We start from the raw sequence: 21,699 nt of genomic DNA on the forward strand, positions 1-21,699 counted from the left end.
TAAAAAGCTTTGCGTGGCCTTTTCCCCTTCAATAAATAAACGATCCTTTAAAAAATTAATTGCTCTATAAAGCGGAAGCTTCTTGTTTCTGTTGCTCTTGCGAGCAGCTCTGATTTCACGTACAGGGGCCTCTCAGAGCCACACCATCAAATATTCAGAGCAGGGTGGAGCCACTGCCTCCTGCAGCTGCCTGAACTCCCCAGGCAGAGCAAATTCCTCCAGCGATGGCAAACGAGGGCACCCAGCCCTGCCCCAGCACAAAGCTGTCTTCTCCCAAGGGGCCCAATGAGCCGGAGCCCTAGGCAGAAGACAGAAAGGAATGTCTTGGATCTCAAAAGCCTTTTTCTTTGCATCCTTTCCATTGCATCTCTTGGTGGGCTGCTGCTGAGGAGCCCACCCCAGCTCCTGCCCTGCAGGGGCTGCCATGTGGCACTGCCGTGTCCCATCTGGGCCACCGACCCAACAGCCACCTCCTGTGAGCAGCAAAGCCCCGCTTCTCCTACCTTCTCCTTTTGAAATCATCCCTGCCACCTTCCCAGCAGCTCTCCTGCTTTGTTTCCACACCAGGGGCCGACAGCCAGGGCCAGATCACAATGCCCACCCTGCACGAAGCCAAGCCTGAAGCCTTCAGCACTAGCACAGTTTAGACCACCGAGCCTCTAAATGAGAATAAACCCACTTCTTTAAAACTAGTTATTAAGATTTTTGTGAGCTGCAACTCACGCATATAGCTACTATATCATTCCCTCTAATCTTTTTGGTGCAAATATCTGTTTATCATAGCTGCTGAATTTCTGGTCAAATGCAACACTTGTCACCTGGCTTTCTAGTCTGCTTTTATCCTCTGGTTAAAGGAAATTGGAATGAATGAGAACTGTTGAGGAAAACTACATTTCACTGAATAATGTGACAAAGGAGTCGATGTAATGGGTGTAACATGGTTCATTTCCACAGTGGCAAGTGTGTGTACACATATTTGACAGGCATAACAGTGCAGCAAGATACAGGAATAACATATTACCCCATGAAACTCCTAGAGAGAGATTCCAGCAAGAAGAAGACAAAGAAAGAGCAGAGTCAATGACAAACATAAGGCTGTACAGTGCACCCCATGCACCTGCAGACACGTGCTGGCAGAGAATCCCATCCCATCCCATCCCGCACCCACCAGCTCAGTGTTCATAAAAATCAACAAGTGAGGAAGCAACAGACTGGCTATACAGCATATACCCACATATCCCCCGGCAGAGCACCAGTCCTTCTACTGACAAGCAGGCAGGGCAAATGTGCCTTCACCCTACTGACACTTCAGGAGGTAATAACCCTGGTTGCTTGGCAAATGCCATTTGATTTTTCAAAGAAATAGTGTGAAATTCTATGCATCTCAGCATAAAGCATCTCAACACCTTTCTGGTGTTGAAAATGTAAAACTGCAATCTCTTTGCTCTTATTCATCAGCTATTCCTATGGAACAAATGGAATTTACACCTGGTGCTGGTAAATTTTGATGACAAATTTACTTGCTTGCTTTAAGCTCTTCTATTTCCCTAAAGACTAAAACATGTCTGTATTTTTGTGGAATGTTTATCTGCAGAATAAGAAAGGTATTTCCCTTTGAAATGCATTGCTAAATGGAGGACATTATTTTATCATCATCATCAGTATTAGTAATCTTTCTAGCATCTCACTGGGGATCTTGTTTTCAAAGCTGTTTGAACTACAGTCAACCACAGAAGAGCTTCTAGAGCTGCAGGCAGAAGGCAGGCTGCTCTGAAAGGCTGAGATGAATGTTATGTACCTTGCAGCAGTGACTGATACCTCATATGGCTAAACAAACAGGCTGTTGGGGTATTCCAGACGGAAGGGTTTCAGGGAGGTCTGTTTTCCCTAGGTTTTCAGGGACACGTCTGTTCAGCAGGAAGGTAAACCACACCGCCTTTACGGGACAGCCACCAGGTCAAGAACGTGCACGAGTTAAGTCACACCGACCGAGTGGCAATCACATATTCTTGCAAACAGAAACTACTCACAGCCACATTAAGTACGTTTTTACAGTAACACAGGTGATGAGCGACAGGACTCTAGTATTTGCTATCAAAAAACACTAACCAATGGAGATTACCCATTTTTTTTATCCAAAAGCTCATTTTCAGGATTATCAAAATTCAGCAGGGTCAGTGCATCTATCTGGCTTAACCAAACAACGCAGTTGAGCTAAGGACATGACTATCTACCCCACTTTTATCTGAACAGCCTGAGACTTGTTAGTATTCATAACTGGACTGGTGGGAACAGAGAGCAAGCCATCTCCTACAAATGACTGGATTTCCTGCTTTCAGATTAGACCAGAGATACTACGAGGATTCTCTGAATCAGATGTCAACACTTGCTGCCAGCTGAAGTATGGGCACCCAGCAGTGGTTAGAATCATAAAAAGAAATCCAAAATTTTCTGCGCCTCAGAAATAGGTTTGACTCACTTTAATCTGCAAGATAGTAAATAGGCAGACAGGTTTTATTCATTCCCTTCTGTAAATCCCTGCTCAATAATTGCTCAAAGAGCATGTAAAATAGAAACAGCTTGGGGCATGCTATTATGAAGCACAGTCAGGGGATGTACGAGTCATTTATTTAGAGGCTGATGAGGGGCTGTTAGATATTCATGTCCCAACATGAGCAATGGGAAACCTGAGCACAAAACAACTCAGAAGGATTAAAAATTATTCATTTTAATCAATAACTTGTCCAAAAGAAAATTTTGTTTGAAGAGAAGATGTTTTAGATGCAAACCCTGATGTTTACTCTTGCAGCACAGAGCTGCTGTGTGAGGGGTTTACCTACTGCCCCTTCCCCAGTCTGTCTTCATGGTTTGAATTCCTAATGGCAAAAGGGAAATTCTCAGTGAATCACAGACTTGGGCAATAATGCTTTACACACTAATACTTGTGACTAATATAATTTGACTTTTATCTCTCTCTTCAGCCTTTACATCTCAAAACAGATTTCCTTTACAACAGAGCACTCAGCCTCTCTGAAAAACTGATTTCTAATGAACAGTGACAAAGCCTCTAAAGAGGGATGGCAGCCTCCCTTTGAAAAACTTGCGTTGGGCATGCTGGCTCCCAGATCAAAACAGTTCTTCAGCACAGGACTGGGCACAGAAAGCCCAGACCCCAATGTCTCTATTCAAAAATTTGCCACTGTCACCTCCACTGAAGGACAGCAAATGCTGCACACCTCGATCCTCTAATCAGATACAGGAAGGCTCTGTTCACAGCTGGTAAAAAAAATACAAGCACAGAATTGAAGAATTTGTGCATTCTTCGGGTGTCCTTTCTCTAATCCATCCTTAATCCATCCTCCTTGGAAAAAGTGGCACAGGAGAGGTGATGTTCCTCAACGGGTTCAAAAACCATACCAGCAATTCCAACTCCTGCTCATCTGCTCCTTGGCACGGGTCAAATCAGTTGAGATATTTTTTATCCAGCATTTGTTATGAAGAATAAAAGATCTAAAACATAAAACTCGCAGCCGTCATGTGAAAGGGATCTTGACACCCCAGAAAACAAAAAAAATTCCTGAGAAATATTCCAGGCCAACATTACCAGAGAGACCCTGGTAACATTTTTTTGGCTGGTAGTGACACGAAATCACGTAGGAAGAGCAGCGGATACGGCCATCTGCCTAAATATTGCCATCAGTCTAAAGTACTCAAGACACGCTTTCACAGTTTCCTGACAAAGGTGAATGCTTTTTCTCATTAGCAAGTAAAACACTGCTAATTTCTTCATCTTCATTAATCATCATGTCAACAAACAGGTGAGTAGATTTTGGGCACGGGCTGCTAAACATTCACTGTAATTACTCAACACTAATTTAGCAGAAGATTAAACTGGCCAAGTCCCGAAGCCTGTTTCCAGGTCAAGTCGTAGAATTTCTTGGGAAATTTTTTGCACTACGATTACTCCATGGCCCAGAACTACAGGAAGAAATTTCTTTCCTCAGTTCAACTCTGAGCTCCCAGATTTGGGGCAACCTGCATTGCTCCTCCTCTGGCCTGCTCTGAGAAAAAAAAATGTTCAAACAAAACGCTAAACTTTGTTTTATAAAAATGATTCATCTATGTATGTTGCTCAAAACCCTTTACAACATTAAAGAACCCCATGGAGCATTATTTAATGTCCTAAATAGAGAGCAGTGATTGAGGGAGCAATTAGCATTAAAGTGAAACTCTGTGGAAATACAAATGCACTGAATGAGAGAGGAGGAGGAGAAATACCAAAGGTATATGAATCAGAAACATCCATGACTCTAGAAAAAACATTCTGTAAAGAATTCACAGAGCTATCAGTTCAGTTCATCAACTATTTTCTCATAGTAAGAACAATTTTGAAAAGAATTGCCTGAAGACACAAGACTGCCACAAACTGTTATAATGCTTCCTTGAAAAGAAGTTGGCCAGAAGGTCACAAAAATCTTGGCTCAACGTTTGAATGAACAGCAAACAGACTCACCCTGAAGCTGGGAGAATTTTCAAGAGATTCTACAACTTGAATTTAGAGCTTTTTTCCCCCAGCTCTAAGATGACAAAAGGTAAAAATTGAACATTTTGCTGAGAAATGGAGCCACAAACACTACACTTCTACTAGCTCCGCACTGTGATCCTGCCTCTTTTGCGGCTTATTTCCTAGAAATTCGGGTGTTAAGAAAAATGTACTTACGAGAAGGCAAATGCCACCAAGGCCCCACTGACCACAATGAAGTCCAGGATATTCCACAGGTCACGGAAGTAGGAGCCAGGGTGCAGTAACAGCCCCAAGTCAATCATCTTCAGGGGAAACACATCAGAAGAAGGTTTTAGGGGGAAAAAAAGAAAAAGTGTCAAACCAGTGTTACTGAGGTACAGAGAAGCATCCTAAATTGAATGACCCTTCACAAACCCTTCTTCAGGGTTCAACACCAGCAGGGCAACACTGAGGTACTGTGTGTCTCTGTAGGCACATAGAGCTCTAGCAAAGCCAAAGCTGAAGCCAATAAAACGTAACCAAAAGCACGACAGAAAAAAGCACTATCTGCTATAGCGGGTTCTTTGCGCAGACATGCATTAGTTTATGGGAACAGCCATCTGCGCGTCAAGCATCAAAATAGTTTAAGTTTATTCTACCTCAATCCCACCAGATTTGTAGTAATTAACACTTGGAATAGGATATTACATAATAAAACTCAAAGAGAGAACGGAAGACCCACAGCCAAATGCGGCAAAGAAAAACGCCCACTCTGGAGCAGTTGCTGGAGGCTGCTGCTCAGCGCGTGGCCTCGCTCGCTTCTGTACACGGCTGAGTCTTGTAATGCTGCTAAGGATCTTCTAAAATTGAGCCTGAAAGCGCTTGCCAGAGATTTGATCAGCTTTTCTGAGAGTTCTGCAACTGCCCACGTAAAGTTGCTTTTCTCAGATAGCTTCAAGTCCTTCCATTGAACAAATGAGAAAATCTGCTTTTGTTTTTTAAAATTATTTAAGTATTTTTTATTCTGCATCTCTTTTGCATCTTGCTCTGACAGTAAAAAATAACTCCATCCTTACACTTAGAATAAATTTTGTTAAATTTGTTAGAATTATGCTTTCTAGCAAGTTACCACCCCACGGTTTCAGCAAAGCCCATCACTCTGCTAAGCAAAGTACAAAGATAAATGCTCAACTTCTTCAAAAAATGGTAAACCAAGCATCAGTCGTGATTAGTGTTCCTGATCAGCATCAAAGGAAAAGGGAAGAAGCAGACGTGTCTCAGTAAGGTCTATCAGCTCCTGTGTCCTGAGCCACGCACAGACGTTTCTGCATCATGCACCCACATTTCTTAGCCTCTTACACAACCACAGCTACTAAAGATATCCTTATTTTTCTGCATGAAATGTGAGACTGGAAAAAATTAGGAAGGCAGCTACAGAGAAGCATCTGTTATGCATTGGCTACTTTTGAGTGCTGTTCCTCATTTAAAGCTTTTTCATCACCAACACCTCCCAGGCACCCCAGGAAGCTCTGCCGTGCTCCACCCTCTTTCTGCAGGTTCCCAGAAATAGATGAGCGTGGAGCTGACAGGGGACATAAACACTTCTTTTGGGAAAAACTCCTACCTTGATCACCATCTCGAAGGTAAAGACACCCGTAAATATATAATCCAAGTATTTCAGAGCCTAAATTGGAAAGAGACATGAGTATTAGACCGCACACTGAAATGATCTGCACATGAGAAAAGTGTAAAACGTTTCTTCCAGCAACAGTCTTCTAGCCCCAGTGTCAGTGGATAAATGTCATCTCATGGGAGGCTGTCAAATAGTTTAGGCACAAACTTGAATCATCTAATTTAAACACCAACATTTTTCCCAGTCCTTGCCATACTGCACAAAGTCTGCCCATGGGTTGCTTCAATGCACCTGCATACATGGCAGGACTAATAAGGCAAAATGGGTATTGGAAATCAGAATATTCGAGTATCTTTTTCCTAGACAGCTTATTTGCCAGCATCTGTGTAGCAGTATGGGTTTTTCTGCTGTAACTGATGATAGCATTATTAAAGACATCGGGAGGGTAAGAGTGATAAAATCCTTTTGTTAAAGCTCATTGCACAGTTATTAAGGATGAGGAAGAAAGATAGCTTGTAGATACTTCGGCTCATTACTACTATCGGGATTCCTCGATCCTCCTCTGGAAACAGCTCATACTGACCAGATTCAGAGCTGGCTGCATACCACAGATACCCACATTGAAATAAGCCAAAATTAGGCAACTGCACGATGTAATTTCTATACTTAACCTCCAGCTCTGCACACCCTCAGGTGTCCACCTAATGGGCCAACATCCTCCTGTGGATGTGCTTGAGACCAGACACCGAGCTATCTGCTGCACAGACCAGTGCTACTGGGCTGCGGGCACCCACCTGAAAGGTGCCACGCTCCCACTTCTCATAACATGAAGTGCCTGAGTTTGGCTTGATACCCACGGATGAGTAGATTTTCTACTTATCCTAGATCATTATTATAGATCATAGGTTATAGGTTCGCCCCTGGATCACCCACTTGCCAGTGCACCGTGCTCTATTCGTGAGATGAGGATGGATGTGCCACGTGTGTAACCGCTGGCAGAAGCAGAACAAGTTTGTTCAGGCCATGCCATGCCATGCAGCACTCACATCGTTCCTCGGTGACTCGGCTTGGACAGGGTCTTCTGCAGCCAGGGCAATGCTGCTGAGGGCTATCACTATGAGGATGACCATCTCGAAGTAGCGCAGGTTGACAATGTAGTGGAACAGACGCCGAATCCTGCAAACAAAAGCACGTGGGAGGACTTCTGCAGGTGCTGAAAGTCAAGCACTCTGCAGCAGTACAGAAGATTGGCAGAAGGACAACGTTCAACAGGAATATCACCTTTAGGATTGCTAGTACAATAATGGTAAGAAAATAAAAATCAGGATTAATGGCTTTAATCTCAGGTTTGCATCAGATCTGCAACAAGGTTTAAGGCAAGACGTTTGACACCTCTGCACTGCTCTCTGCCCCTTCCACAAAGCAACGATGTATGTCTGTCACAAGACAGTGAGAGCTTTGAGTATTCAGACTCAGTTCTACAAATTATACTTACATGCCCCTCAAACCTATTCTCAGAATAAGTCAGAATAAGGCAGAAGTCCTGTGAGTTGAGAACTAGTTTTGAAATCCTTATAGTATCAAATAGTCCCTTTGAAATTGATATATGATATGTACTTTGACACTCTTAGCTGAAACTGGCTTTGTATCTATGACTATTATTTCTAGTAAGCTCTCTTCCCAAGCACCTCTAACTGCACTTTATTCTAAGCCATTCTTTATAAGCTGGACAAATACTTTACAGCAGTATATTTGATTACTTTAACCTAATATTTTGGTTCATAAACTGTATTCAACAAAAGTGACAAATGCTTCGTTTTCTAAGCAATGCAAAACTATTCATAAATTTCAGCTAATAGCTCTCTATCTGAACACAGTTCACAAATACTTCACTGCAAACACAGAGAGCTCTATATTTGCATTGTCAGTTGAAAAAAGGACTTAGGTTCTGCCCCAGAATCAAATTATATGTGTAACTAACCAACAACCTTGTTATCTGAGAATGTAATTCAGTTACTATAGTGCATTTTTTCTAGCCAAATACCTGAACAGTTGGATTAGATTTCAATTTTCGCATCTACTTATATGTTTTTTCTCTGGATTACTAATGGATGCAGAATGAAAAAGAGCTACAAATACCAAGGAAACAGATTTGGTATGAAACAACATGAAGAAAATTGCTTCTTTTGTTTCCTTAGCTTTGGTTAACCACCTGACTGGAGAGGTCTGTCATCTATGTGCTCTGTGAATCCCTAGAAATGAAAGGCAACATTTTCGACAGTGCTTGTAACTGTAAATCATGCATCAAACTCAATTCAGCGAAGAAATAACAAGTGCCTATTTTGAGATCTTCATCATTCGTAACAAGCAATGAGAAGCGGAAGCATTAGTAAACTGCCAGTGGTGCTTGAGAAATCATTTTAATGCTTGTGTGTTTTAAGAGGGTGGGTGGCACTCTGAAAGGAATACATTGCGTTAATGTTTCCCACAGCTGTTTTGCCCACTAGCAGCACCCAGGTCGTGCATCCTCAGTGGAGTTTGGAGAGGAGATATTTAGAAATAGATGTGGTGAAAAACTTAGCAACAAGGTTTCATGAGAAAGCAGAAAGACCTCTCTAGAGAAGTTAGCACCAGCCAGAACACCTGAGGGGATACAGCTGGGTCTGCATCTTGCCCAGAAAAAGAGAAACAAATTTTTGACATCCTTAAAGCTTGGACTTTATGTTGTCATTTCCCTTTGGCCCTGTATTAATAATACCACTCCTCCAGTCAACTTTCTTTTTCAATGGCCATTTACTAGAGCTTTTGTGCAGGGGTGCTGGAGAAACAGGCAAGAAAATTCAACTACCACCAAATCCTGATGATGAGACAGGACAAGATGAGAAAAGACAAGCATACGTACAAAATGACAAAGCCTCACTGGGCTTGGGGCCACCTCGCTTCCTGTTGTCAGTGCTCCCTACAGCAACCTTTTTGCAACTAACACTCATTTTTAGCTGTCATGTCACAACAAAAAGACTTAAGTTACCAAATAATGGGGAAATACTGTCTCCTTATGCAACCAGATGTGGCCCAAGCTCCATAATTCAAGACTGCTGCAGAAAGTTTAATCTTCTGTTACACTGTGGGTCGGTTCATTTCCTTTGGAGATTAGATTAGCAGCAGTTTGGGGTCATTCTCTCTCATATAACATCTGACATTAATGGAGAGCCTCCAGCTTCCCTCGCTGACAAACTCTGCCTGCCCACACACTAGTAGCTGTAGCATCCTGAAGCACATAGGGCTGTAGCCTGAATTACGTTGTAGGCACTTGCATTTAAAGGGATCCATTCAGCCTGCTGTGCAGGGGTGCCAGACCACAGCCCCCACCACAGATGCATTTCTGATGTCAAACATGAGTGTACTGAGTAGCCCCAGTTTTACTCTGCTGACTGCACAGGCAGCCAGGACATCAGAGCCCCCAGCAGGAGATGGCAGGGAGCCAGTCTCCGTTCCTTCGAGTCCAGGTGCCAAAGAAAGGACCTGAGTCCACCTCAGGAACCTGAGCGAGCAGAGGACAGCCTCAGAGAACATCTAGGACCAGCAACATGTCTACCTGGGCCAGAGAGAAATGATCACATCTACTCCTAGCAGGTACCTGGGTTGGCAGAAGTTTCAGACACACTCTGCTGCCCTAAGTTACTGCTTTAAGTGACTCAGGCCTTTATGCTACAATTATTACAGCCCCTGCTGCACTCGTCTAGTCCTGCGGCCCTTCAGAGCAACACATTCTCTATTTACAGGCTTTGAGTACAAAGCTCCCCATGAGGCAGAGATGCCTGAAGTAGAAGAAATGCTGTAATCCCAACATATCCCACAAGCTGTACTCTCAGCCTTAGCAAATGAAAAATATTCACGCATTCCCAGAAGTTCAAAGTTAGCAGTGATGCCAGGGCGCTAAGACAGAAAGAGCATGAATTTCAGCTGAGGATCCTGCAAGGATTTGCTGCCATCAAAACCACCCCATAGCCTGCTCCTCCAGGTAACCTCTTCTCCCAGTGGTGCCCCATGTCCTTGGCAGGCACATTTCCTTCAGTGATCTGTAACTGAACCCAGAATTGCCCACCTGACCATCAGCAGGGCAGTTAGGAAGGGACTGCCTAAACCATCTCTTCCCTATACTGGCAATTTATTCCCCTAGAAAAGCTCAGCTGAACAGCAGCACCTGGTCTGCAGCCTACATGAGCTTTTATTTAATTTTTCAATGCGTTTGATAGGCAGAGATGAAGATCAAGCTAATGATATTTGTCTGAACACCCATGCTTGAAGTACACGTAACCGATGAGCAGCATTATAGAGTCAAAGGACTTACGGGTTTGTAGGACTTAGGATGAACATTGAACTGTAAGGCAAGATTGGTTTAGGCCCATTTTTTGTCAAGTCATCAACATCCTTCTTCTCCTCCGTTTTACTTTCAAACTCAACGTTGTTCACTGAAATGCGAATTCAAGGAAACAGAAACAAGAGAGTTAAAAATGCATCTCCACTCTTCACAGAGCAGGCTGCCTGCAACAGCTGGATATGCAAACAATGCAGCTGGGATAGAAAACAGCCTTTGAATATGTTGATTAAATGTGATGAACAATCATTTGATTATTATCACTGCTATTTACTACAGTATGATATACACTGCAATTATACTCCTTAACCGCTGCACTGATGAGCAATATATCAGAAATGGCCAGGAAATGAAGATGCCCAATGGAGACAAAGAAACCTTGCATTTATTAATATGAGAGCTGCCAACAGGGGATGGAAATCCCATTCCAAATATCGTAAACCACTACGGAGAGAAGATCAGCTAGGGAACCTTGGAAAGAAAAAAAAAAAAAAAAAGTGAATCTAATCAACCTCATGATTCTGATTTTTTTCCCATAGACCAGTAGCAGGATTGGTTTGGGAACATGTAAAAAAGCAAATTCATAGATGAGCTTTAATAATTCTCAGGCTAAGACTGCTGAACCTCCCAGCACTAGGAGCAGAGGCTTGGAAAGGACTTCTTGGACCACCCAGCTCCATGCCTGCATAGCGTACCCCAGTTTTGGCAGAGTTCCCCATGTACAAAGATGTCAAGCTCCATCTCACAACAGATTTTTAACTTACAGGATCCCATTTTAAAAGGTTGTTCTGCATCTCAGTCCCAGAGGGTTAGAAAATACATCCTATAATTTCCATTATAAGTTTACTTGCAGTGGGTTTATAAGTTAATTTACTTAAGATAATGCTCAATATATGAACTAGAAGACATTTTATGCTGCAAATTCTTTTCTTAGACAGATAGATACACTTGTCTATTAATTCACAGGACCTAGCATCCCAAACCCCCACCCACTTATAATCTGTTGGATGAAGGTTTTTTATTACTTTTTATTTTGTTTTGCAACGAAATGACGTTTCATTGTGTGTGAGTGACATGTTCAATAATTCCTTACTGTATCTCAAGCCAGATACACAGGAAATGGCCAGGAAAGAGAGAGTCTGATAAATTGTGATTGATGGGAACTCAGCACTGCAACTGAGTAAAATTATCATCTAAGAAGAAAAGAAAAAGAAAAACGACAGGCAAGTCTTGTGTAGCTGACAATGCTGTGGAAAACAACGTAGAGAAACCATTAGCTCTTGGCTGTGCCCCTTGAAAGAAGGGTCCTGACCGCCCGCAACCTAAAGTGGACCTCCTGAATTTCACACTGTGCTTCTCCTTAAGAGGAGAGGTTTTAGAACTACACAGACTGCATTTTTTGCCGCACAGCTCTCAGTTACAGCACTTCATGGTCCTTCTTGCTCTTTATTCTCTCTGATCTCCAGCTGACCCGTAAGGGTCATGCATAACATGGGTGTGCTCTGGGTGAACCATCTGCAGGGAACCTTGAGGCGTTCTCCAGAGCCACCAGGTGACCCTTCTGGTCTGGGTTCCTGCAGGCTGCATGACCCACAGAGCCTGTGTTAACACCAAGATTTCCCGTCTCACTGCAAGGATGCTGGTGGCCAGGACAGACCATCGCCCGCTGTGTGCAGGTAGCACCTTGGACAAATAGCTCTTTTCTAGCAATTTCATAGCAAGCAAAGGCACTCACTTGGTATGACAGTGGTTTCTCCCGGCGGGGCAGTGATGGTCACGGGGATGTTCACAGTGGTGGTTTTGTCCAGAGGTGGCTGAATCATGCGCGTCACGTTCTTCTGGTTGTCGGCATCTTCTGGCTGCTCAGGCACTTTCTGCAGGTAGGTGCTGGGAAGGGTGTGCACGGGGACGCTCACGCTTCCACTAGCCTCGATCTCACACTGATTCTCCCTAAGGCAGAAGAGCAGATTTGAATAAATATGGCCTGACAAAGGTTCATAGAACATACGCTGCAGCTCTTGTTAGGTTTTGCTTGGCTGTTTTCTACATGGAAGTGCTTTGCAGAAAACTCACACGCTGTAGGAAAACTTACTGACAGCACAGTATGCGACTTTTACCTCCGAGAGCTTCTGAACCAACATCCAAACACAACATTAAGAGGAACTGTATCACTGAAAGTAACTTTATTCTATTTAATGAGACTCAGGACCAAGGTTCATGGGTACAGACCACATGGCAATTGCATATAGCAGTGTCATTAGCTCTCCAGCGTCAGCTGCTTTCTGAATGAAGTCTGCCATTCTGCTGCTTAAATGTTCTCCCGAGGCCCTATTTAAATTTGGTGACTCTCTTTTCCAATCCTGAACCACTTCATAATGTGGTTGCAAATGGCTTCTGCAGCTATTCCTCTGCAGCAGCAGCGATATTTCAGTGAGGAGGAAAGTGAGCTTGGGCACGTGATCAAACTAAACAGTATGCAAAGTGTTTTGATATCCATCTGAAAGGAAGATAATACAGACAGGAAAATGATTATCTGAACGCCACTCACAGCTCTCCATGGTGACATGAACTCTATTCTAAGGAATCCCAGTGAAATTTCTTTTCCATCAGATTAATAAAGCTGAAAAGGCAATCTATCCTTCTTTATTAACTACGCTAAATGCTTCACCAGTACCAGTTTTCTCACTTGACTTACATAAGAATTAAACAGACTGGGATACTTCATTGTTCTTAATGGAAGAAGCCACTTCCCTCACAGCCAAGTGCTGTAATAATAACTGGTGATGCAGCCCAAAGGCTCAGCATGAGAAAAGAGAAAACCTATAGGACTGACTGGATTCCATTTAAAAGTGTGTCACTCAGAAACACCAGGTTCCTTCAGAGGCTGTGAAATTCTCTGCCTTGTGTTACTTGTCCTAGCGTGTCTGCTGGTTTCGAGATCAAGGATAGTTCCTGCCTTAACCCTGAGCCACTCTGTGGGCCAGCACGGATCAGAATCATCTTTGGGAGCCTCTTTTGTTACTGATTTAAGCAAAATGAAACTGCAGGTACAGCAGCAACCAGTGCAAGTTCAGGAACAGCAGGGAATGCCACAGGGAGGGGAATAACCTGATTTCTGAAAGGCATTTGGGGTATCACAGCCCCCGAGCTGCCACAGGGAGGTGTCCGGCCGCTCACTTACTTGGGCTGATGATTCCGGTGCTCCTTCTCTCCAGCCTCCCCCTCCTTCTCCCCATTCTCCTTCTCCACTGAATCGTACGTCGACAGCGCCCTGTTCCTGAACCTGTGCCGTCTGTGAGGCTCTTCTCCGTTCTCGCCCTTGGAACAGGGCTCTCCTTCCCGGTTCCCAGACCTCGACCCTCCCCGGTGTCGGGAACGCCGCTCGCCCCGGGCCCCGTTGATCGTCCCGTTGCCTTCCTTGCCCTGCCTTTCAGCAGAGTGCCGGTGAGTCCGATGCCTACGGTGCTCCTTCTCGGCACCTTCCTCCACCGACCCTCGGCGGTGGTGCCTCTTTCCCCCTTCCTGGCCCCTGGTGCGGTCACTTTTCCCTTCCTTGCTGCACCCTTCCACCTCCTTGCTGCGGCTCCTGTGCTGCCGGTGCCGCTCCTCCTTACTGTTGGTGCCAGACTCCCCGTTCTCCTCCTTGGTCACATCGCACTTCTCTTGCTCTCCCAGTTTGTCCTTATCCCGATGCCGGTGATGCTTTCGTGGAGCTTCTGCTCCATCGGCAGAGCTGACCTTGCTCTGCTCCACCTCCTGCACGTCCCCAGGGCTCAGCTTGCTGATGTTGTTCCTCCCTTCGCCCCTCGGCTCCACCACCAGCGGCCGGTCCAAATGCGTCTTCATGTCGGGACGGATGTGGAGGGTGGTGGCGTAACGCACCCGCTCCTCGGGATCCAGCTCGTTGTACAGCGCCTCGCAGCTGGCTCGGAAATTGTGCATCCGGATCTGGCTCGTCCTCTGCTCCCAAACTGACTTGGATTTGGAGGAGTTCTGCTGCTTGCTACGGAGGGGAGGAACGGGGAAAGTTAGTATCAAACTTTGCACCAGTTCCCTATAAAGCAACCACCCAAAAAATAAAAAAATAAAAAAAGGAAATTTTCAGCTGAGACAGGGTGTTAGAGGGTTGAGCCAAAGAAGTTATAGGAATGGAGAGAGAATGGCTGGCGGAGAGTATGAGCAGGGAAAGCCAGCAGGATCATCTGTGTTAGTTTGCCCCCACACGCTTCAGGCACTATGAAACGGGCCCTCAGGAAAGGATTGCCCTGCTTTCTAAAAGGTGGTGATCCCCCGTGAACACCTCAGGCATAGTTTGCAGGGTTAAAGTCAGTACTCACAGAAACTGTATCGTACAACCAGAGCTTTTAAATAGCCTGCAGGGCTTCCCCCCAAACCACAGCACCTTTCTGCCCACCTGGAAATGTCTAGATGAGCAAATCAGTGTCCAACAAGTTGGAGTGGAGGAGCAAGGGGAGATGAAACCTGCCCAAGGGCCCTACCACCATCCCCTGCAGCCAGAGGCGCCCCTCTGCAGGCAGGACAGCCCCTGACGGAACAGGGGACATTGCTCCAAACCCAGGGCATCCAGCCCAAGCATCACAGGAGTCTGGAAAAGTACAAGTAAGGAAGGAAAACTGTTCTACGTAGCAGGGACTGGGGATAACATGTAGATGCAGACAATGCAAGCACCTTTATTCCCTCGAGAGACTTGCTGCTTTCCTTCTCTGTTACCTACTACAGTGAGAATACCCTCTTTGACAATGCCTTAATGCTTTGATTTTTTCGGCATAGCACTCGGTTTCTGACCACCACATGTGAATGTGTCACGTACCCAGCCACTGCAGGAAGAGAAGCCTTTTTTTCCTTTCCTCCTAAACAATGTAAATCAAATATTTGCAAATTCTGCTTTCCCATAAAATCAAAGTAAACCCCCTGGCTTCCATGGGGGGGGAGTTCTGGATTTAGCCTGGTTGAAGTTGGCACCTGTTTTCTTCCTTAATTAAACTACTTCTAACAAAAGAGAGGAAAATCATTTTCCTTCCACCGAGCTGCTCAGACATCTCCATTTGCTACGCATTAGCCTGACCTCTGCAGCCAGAGGGGCTGCACAGGGCTCACGAATCTCCACTGCTTCACGCACGCCCCACAAGGCTGTGGAGATAGGGAGTCAGACGCAGTTTCCTTACGTACTTTCTGGGCTCCCCTGACAATAGCAGAAGGCAGCTTTTGCGTGCGTGCGTGCTGATTCAGAGTGTCAGGGTCTGTCGCCGTGCTCGGACCCCGGGGAGGCAGCATTCAGATGGGCTCACGGAGCACAGCGGGAGCTGTCGGAAAGGCTTTGCATCTCAAATGCTCTGCTGTTTTGTTTTTTTTTGGTTTTTGTTTTTTTTCTTCACTGAGGGTGCTGTTCTCTGGTTCTGCTAAAAGAGGTAAAAACCTACTTAAATGTTCACTGTAAATGGGATGAGGGCATCCAGGCAGTTGTGAATGAATCTGGTTTAACCCAGAAAGAAGAGGGAGCACAGCTTACCACCAAAACTACAAATCAAAGCCCCCTGTTCCCAGGAGGCACATCCTGGATCAATTCTCTACCAGCTGAGTGCCCCGTTTACACCACAGCAGAACAATGGGTGACAAAAATCGCAGCTCTAAATGCAAATAATATCAGAAGGTGCTGGGGACACAGAACCCCACTCACCCAACTCCCCACATCATACAGAGGCAGGCTGCTCACAGGGGTGAGCACCCCCAGGCTGTCCCCAGCGACAGGAGATGAACAGCTGGCAGTAACCTGGTGTTTCTTTGGGGTTCAGTCCTCTGGAAGGTTCAACCACTATCACCCATGAGCAGATTTACGCGGTTTTAATGGGAATTAATGGGTAACATGCAAAGTCTCCTCTAACTGCCCAAACCTGCTGTCCCATACAACGATTTCCCATGGGAAGACGTAATCTGCAGTCACAGCTCTGCACCATCAGCTGAGACCAGCAGAGAGCTGCCTGGCGTGGGTGTCCCAGTATATCCCACACGTCCTCCAAAGCGGATGGGTGCCTTGCTCTGCACTGCCTCAGATCTAGCAGGGACAGACCAATCTGGGCTATGAAAACCTATGAAAACGTCCTCGTTAGCACAGGAACAAGGCAGCTCGGCTCTGTGCATGTGCACGTCCGAGCTCCCCAAGCACGGGCTCTGTGTAGCCACCAACCACTCTTGTTCTTTGGGGACATTTCTCACTTGAAAATGAGAGAACCTGGGGTGAGGACCGACTTCTGTTTTGCACTTTGAACATCCAGAGCAAGCTGCCAACACCGCAGTGATAACTAGGAACAACTTGTTATGAGTTGGGAAACTGCCTTTGTGCTGGCTGAGACCCTCAATTTCTCCCCAAAACAAGAGCACAGAGCGCAGCACAATCTCCTGCTCCACACGCAGGCACCATCCTGGGGTGGGATGCAAAGCTCCCGGCCTCCCTGCACAGACTCAAGGCAAAGCCAGGGGTCATCAGGCAGCTGTCATGCGAACAGCCCCTCCACCAGTGCCTGCACTGAGCCCAGTCTCTGAAATCAGGCTGGACGTAGTGAGAAAGAAGGCTGAGGATGCAGGACTGGCACCCATCACACAGCAGGAGAGGAGGTGCTCAGGACGGGGACTGGTGACCTTCCCTGCTATGAGTGGTGATAGCACTTCTGGACAAAGCCTATAAAATCCCTCCAAAACACTCACACATCTGCAGCTTCAGAGATTTTCTGGCTTGTATTAAATTTTAGTTCTGAAAACCAGATGCTCACAGGGGATTTCAGAGCCTCTCTCTCAAGGGTTGGGTCATTTACCTACAAGTGGAGGAATGGTTTGCTCTGACACAAGATTTATCACTTCACGGTAACTTTTTTCATTGTGTTTCCTTTACCCTAAGAACACGAATCAGCCTTAAAAGCAAAGCTCTCTCTGGGGTGCTAAAGCTTCCATTGTACTTGGCTCACGGCTAGCTGACAGGTGAAGTTGCTGCTGGGTGCACACCTCACTGAGAACCTGGAGCAACCGAGCAATGCACATGTTAACTAAGCCTATTTTGGTAAAATCACTGCCTTAAAACAGATACAGACATTTCAGATTTCTCAGCACGTCTGGAAGTGAGATACATCCTTAACACTGGCACAAGTAGTGGAGGTGATTGCCAAAAGCCTACGACACGCAGCCACCCACTGGCTTTGGTCACTGATAAGCTAAAGAGCAGGAGGCTCAGAAGTAAGGACTGCATCCCGTCTTCTTGCTGTATGAAAACTCCTTCCCCCACTCCAATACAAAAAAAAAATAATAAAATAAAATGCATAAAGCGCAGTAAAATATCAATCAGGAAAACGTGAGGCTTGCCTGTGAGCTCATTATTGCATTCAAACGAGTCAAGAACATCAGGAGCAAGTGACAGCACGCATAAAGGCTGCTGTAGGAAATGGACGTAAAGGAATGGAGCAGGCGGGTCCCTCTGGGGACCTGTGTTCAGGGTTTTTCAGAGAGAAAGCGGCAGCAGCTGGAGGGAACGTGTCGCCTGCTTGTCCAATTACATTTATCTGACTCTTGCTTTCTACAAGTTCCCACAGCAACTGAACGTGGACACGTGTGACAGCTTCTTCTCTCCTGTTGCTCTGCTGCACATCTTCTCAGAGGAGAGCTTTTGAACTTATTTATGGCACAACAGGAACGTCACCTTACAACAAAGCCTGCTTACAACCGCCTGCCTGCGAGGATACGGTGCCTATGCACGCAGCACAAAGAACCACGGAAGAGATGGGGAAGAAAACATAACTGGGGCAAAAAGATTTCCACTGCTTCCTCCACAGTTTGGTCCAGTAAATTATTAAATGCTGTATGAACTGGGGCAGACTCAAACCACCTAAGGTACAAAGCATGATATGCCACAGCATGGCGTGACTTGTCTGTAAAATATCCACACTGAAAAGAGAAAAAAAAAGTGGGGCGGGGAAAAGAGACTCTGTGATAACAAATTTCTTTCCACAAAAGACAACTATTTATGATTCCATCTCCTTATCCGAAATCCTGCTGTTTGCTTCTTAAAATTCTTCTGAATCCATTAAGAAAATGGCATTGATCACCTCTGATTTACCGGCACTGTGCAAAGATTAACGTTAATACACTTTCTTTACGATTTTTTTCATCCCTATTTTCTGTGTACAGAATATTTCAAACTGTTTAAAGGGGTGCTGACAATGCACTCAGTTTTCAGGTCCCCTAGGCTTGTAATGTTGTAGTAGATACTTCTGCTAATATGCTTCTCTGAGAAGCTCCATTGTTTCTGCTTGGATTAAGCAGCCAGTAGTCAAATCCTGGGGCTAGAAAGAAAACCATAACCTTCTCGTAGAATGAAATAGAATTCATATTAATGAACCAGTGACTAATATCGACACAAATAAAAAATGCAGCCAGTAACTGTGTACATCACTAAAGAAAGCAAAGCATAATTTTAAACATACTCTAATCTTAGGGTATTCCTTAATGACTAAAGATTTTGTTATTGTAACCTTTTAAACACAGCTTTAGTTAATGGCACTTTGCTTCCCAGACCTACTGGTTTAATCAGCTACATAAACGCAATCCTTAAAATTTTGCTTTAGTAAATAATGAGTGAAACCTGACTATGAACATACTAATTTTACATTTAAAATACCTACGTATTAGATTGTGGGTATGAAAGAATATATTCTGATTACAGATGAAAGGGATTTTTTTTTGTTAAAAAACAGTTTCAAGAGAAAATGGGACATAAAAACCCTTTTGACTAAAAATTGTATTTTCTATCCATAAATCTGGAGAATTTTCTCCATGTTTCAATTTTCCACTAGGAAAATACAAATGAAGCATATCAATCTGGGGTAGGCACACGCAAAGGAGAAGGTTTTCTCTCTGGTTTGATAAAACAATTTTCTTTCAGATGAAGACACTGCTAGCATTTCAATTTGCTTTGCCCATGACCCTGGGAGTTGCTGCTTGGATGCTTTCGTATCTTCTCTTCTTTATGAGCCACATTTCCTGCCCGGGCTCTCTTGGGAAACGCACTGTGCTCTCCCACCGAGCTGATGTGGCAGCGTGCATCGCAGAAACACTATTGCCAGGGATGAGCATGGAAAACACTGTCCAGTCTCTCCCTGTATTACTCTTGAATTTGATTTTTCTTTTTATATATTAGATTTTCTGATATTTCAGTTTCTCAGAAAGAAACTATCTTCTTTCATAATGTTTCTCCTTAAGTCCTTTGGCTAGAAAAACTAAATTTTGAATATGACCTAGGTTTAATATAATACTGGCCACATATCACACCCTCATATTCAGAAACTTGCTGGTGAAACTTGAAATGCCTTTCTCATAGACATCAACTTCCTAGATCAAGAAGGTTCACTAAATTCAACATATATATATATATATATATAAATATTATCACCCTCAGACAGAATTTCTACTTCCTTTACCAGCTCCTTTAGACAAATCCAAGAACTGTGACTGCAGGCTGGCTTCACCCCATCCTCTGGAGGAGCTCCTTTGGTAGAAGGTCAAGTCTGGGCCAGAGAAAGGCTTCCCTCCACCAGCCGGCCAGCCCTGCAGGATCTACCACCACATGTGAACGTCTGAGAGAGGATTTCCTGAAAACTCACTAAGTGAGGAGTCAGCTAAGCAGCATTAAGTCAGCTGAGACCACTGAGAAAAACTTGCTAAGCCACAAACAAGCTGCTGATGTCCCTGCTGACCACAGGTAATTGGTCCCAGCAGGAGGAATAATCTGGGATGCTCGAGGAGGACCAAGCCTGGCACCGTTGCAGCATCAAGCCCTTCAGCATCAAGCCTTCGGCCAGCACAGAGGCAGAAAGCTTCCAAAATGCATCTGAACAAAAGTTTGGAAAGCTCTGCTGTTTCATTACCACTCCCATGGGGTGTCCATGGCCACGATTTCCTCCGAGCAGTAGAAATTATCTGCTGCCGCTTAGTATTTGACAGCTGCTGTGTCGCCTGTTTTTATACAGCTCTGCAGTGATGCAGAGTTCATCCAAGCTTCCCGGTGTTAACGTAGCAAAAGTTTTGCTGCTTTCAGCTTAACCTTTTCCTAAGGACAGAAGGATTTCACTCAACCATAGATCACCCACCTGCATGCTGCTTCCTATCACTCTAACCTGATGTTTTATATATAAAGATATACACAAATATAATATCTATGTATAAATTTATATATATATCCTGGAATTAGAAAGTGACTCACCTTATGTATTATTACTTTTTGTTAAGAAACTAGCACAGGCATTTTTCCTTTAGGCTCTTACCTATTTTCCTAAGGAAATTTATAAATTATCAAAGAAAGAATATGGAAACAAACAAACAAACAAACAAACAAGAAACCAAACCCCCAAAGGGTTTTCTGTCTCAAAAGGGTTTTGAATAAGCTTCGATCTTTCAAAAGTCTGGATTTGCAGATCCTGGTTCTCACTGATGTTAAAGACACCAGGACTTCTATGCCATTTGAGCTATGTAGAGGAGAAAAGGAACAGGAATTTTTTGCACCTTTTAAAAGCCTTTTTTTAAATGACTAGACTACTGTTCAGCTTTCATCTGTGCACAAAAATTAGACCACTGTTCAGTATAATTACAGCAATAGCACTCACAGTGGGCAGAAAAGGGTGGTATAAAGGCATCTTGGACTGCTACTGGCTTTCACTGGGGACAGGGAGACCACAGTACCTGCAGGTACCTGAGAGGAGTGGTTCCAATTTATTTATTTGAATTTAAAATAAAAAATACACTTCTAACCATGACATTTATACCAAGCGTACGAGACCTTCAGATGCCTTTACCCTTCAGGGGGCTCTCAATGCTCTGTGATGGCTGGTACTTTTACACATGGCACGCTCTTATGGGGCCCAGTCATTTAATCAAAGCTAGGGTGTTTGCTGCAAAAACATGAGGGAAACGTCTGGGGATACCCACAGAGAAGAAAATGCACACTCATCTGTCAAAACGATCTTGTTTTGCATAGGAAATTTTAAATTACTGCCCAGACAGCGCATAGAAATGTTAAATACAATGCAAATTATATTTGCCTCTACACCAGGGCCTCTCCACACGACTGAAGAGAGGTAAAGGGGTTTCACGTGTAGAGAAATGTGGTTTAAGCTGCCGTGGTTT

At 44.5% G+C, this 21,699-nt stretch overlaps 1 protein-coding gene across 14 annotated transcripts in view; it reads right to left on the reverse strand.

Moving 5' to 3' along the window:
- Positions 1-21,699, reverse strand: part of LOC308180364 (voltage-dependent N-type calcium channel subunit alpha-1B-like) — a 283,793-nt gene that overhangs the window by 60,705 nt on the left and 201,389 nt on the right. For all 14 annotated transcript variants that reach the window (XM_080561843.1, XM_080561849.1, XM_080561844.1 and 11 more), the window contains 6 exons: positions 13,697-14,518; positions 12,251-12,465; positions 10,489-10,609; positions 7,184-7,313; positions 6,129-6,188; positions 4,721-4,827 (listed from right to left, as the gene is read on the reverse strand). In XM_080561843.1, the coding sequence (XP_080417969.1) occupies positions 4,721-4,827; positions 6,129-6,188; positions 7,184-7,313; positions 10,489-10,609; positions 12,251-12,465; positions 13,697-14,518 (1,455 nt within the window). The remainder of the gene's footprint in view (positions 1-4,720; positions 4,828-6,128; positions 6,189-7,183; positions 7,314-10,488; positions 10,610-12,250; positions 12,466-13,696; positions 14,519-21,699) is intronic.

Source organism: Anser brachyrhynchus, assembly GCF_964034855.1.
Source record: "Anser brachyrhynchus genome assembly, chromosome: 19".
In the NCBI taxonomy this organism is placed as follows: Eukaryota; Metazoa; Chordata; class Aves; order Anseriformes; family Anatidae; genus Anser; species Anser brachyrhynchus.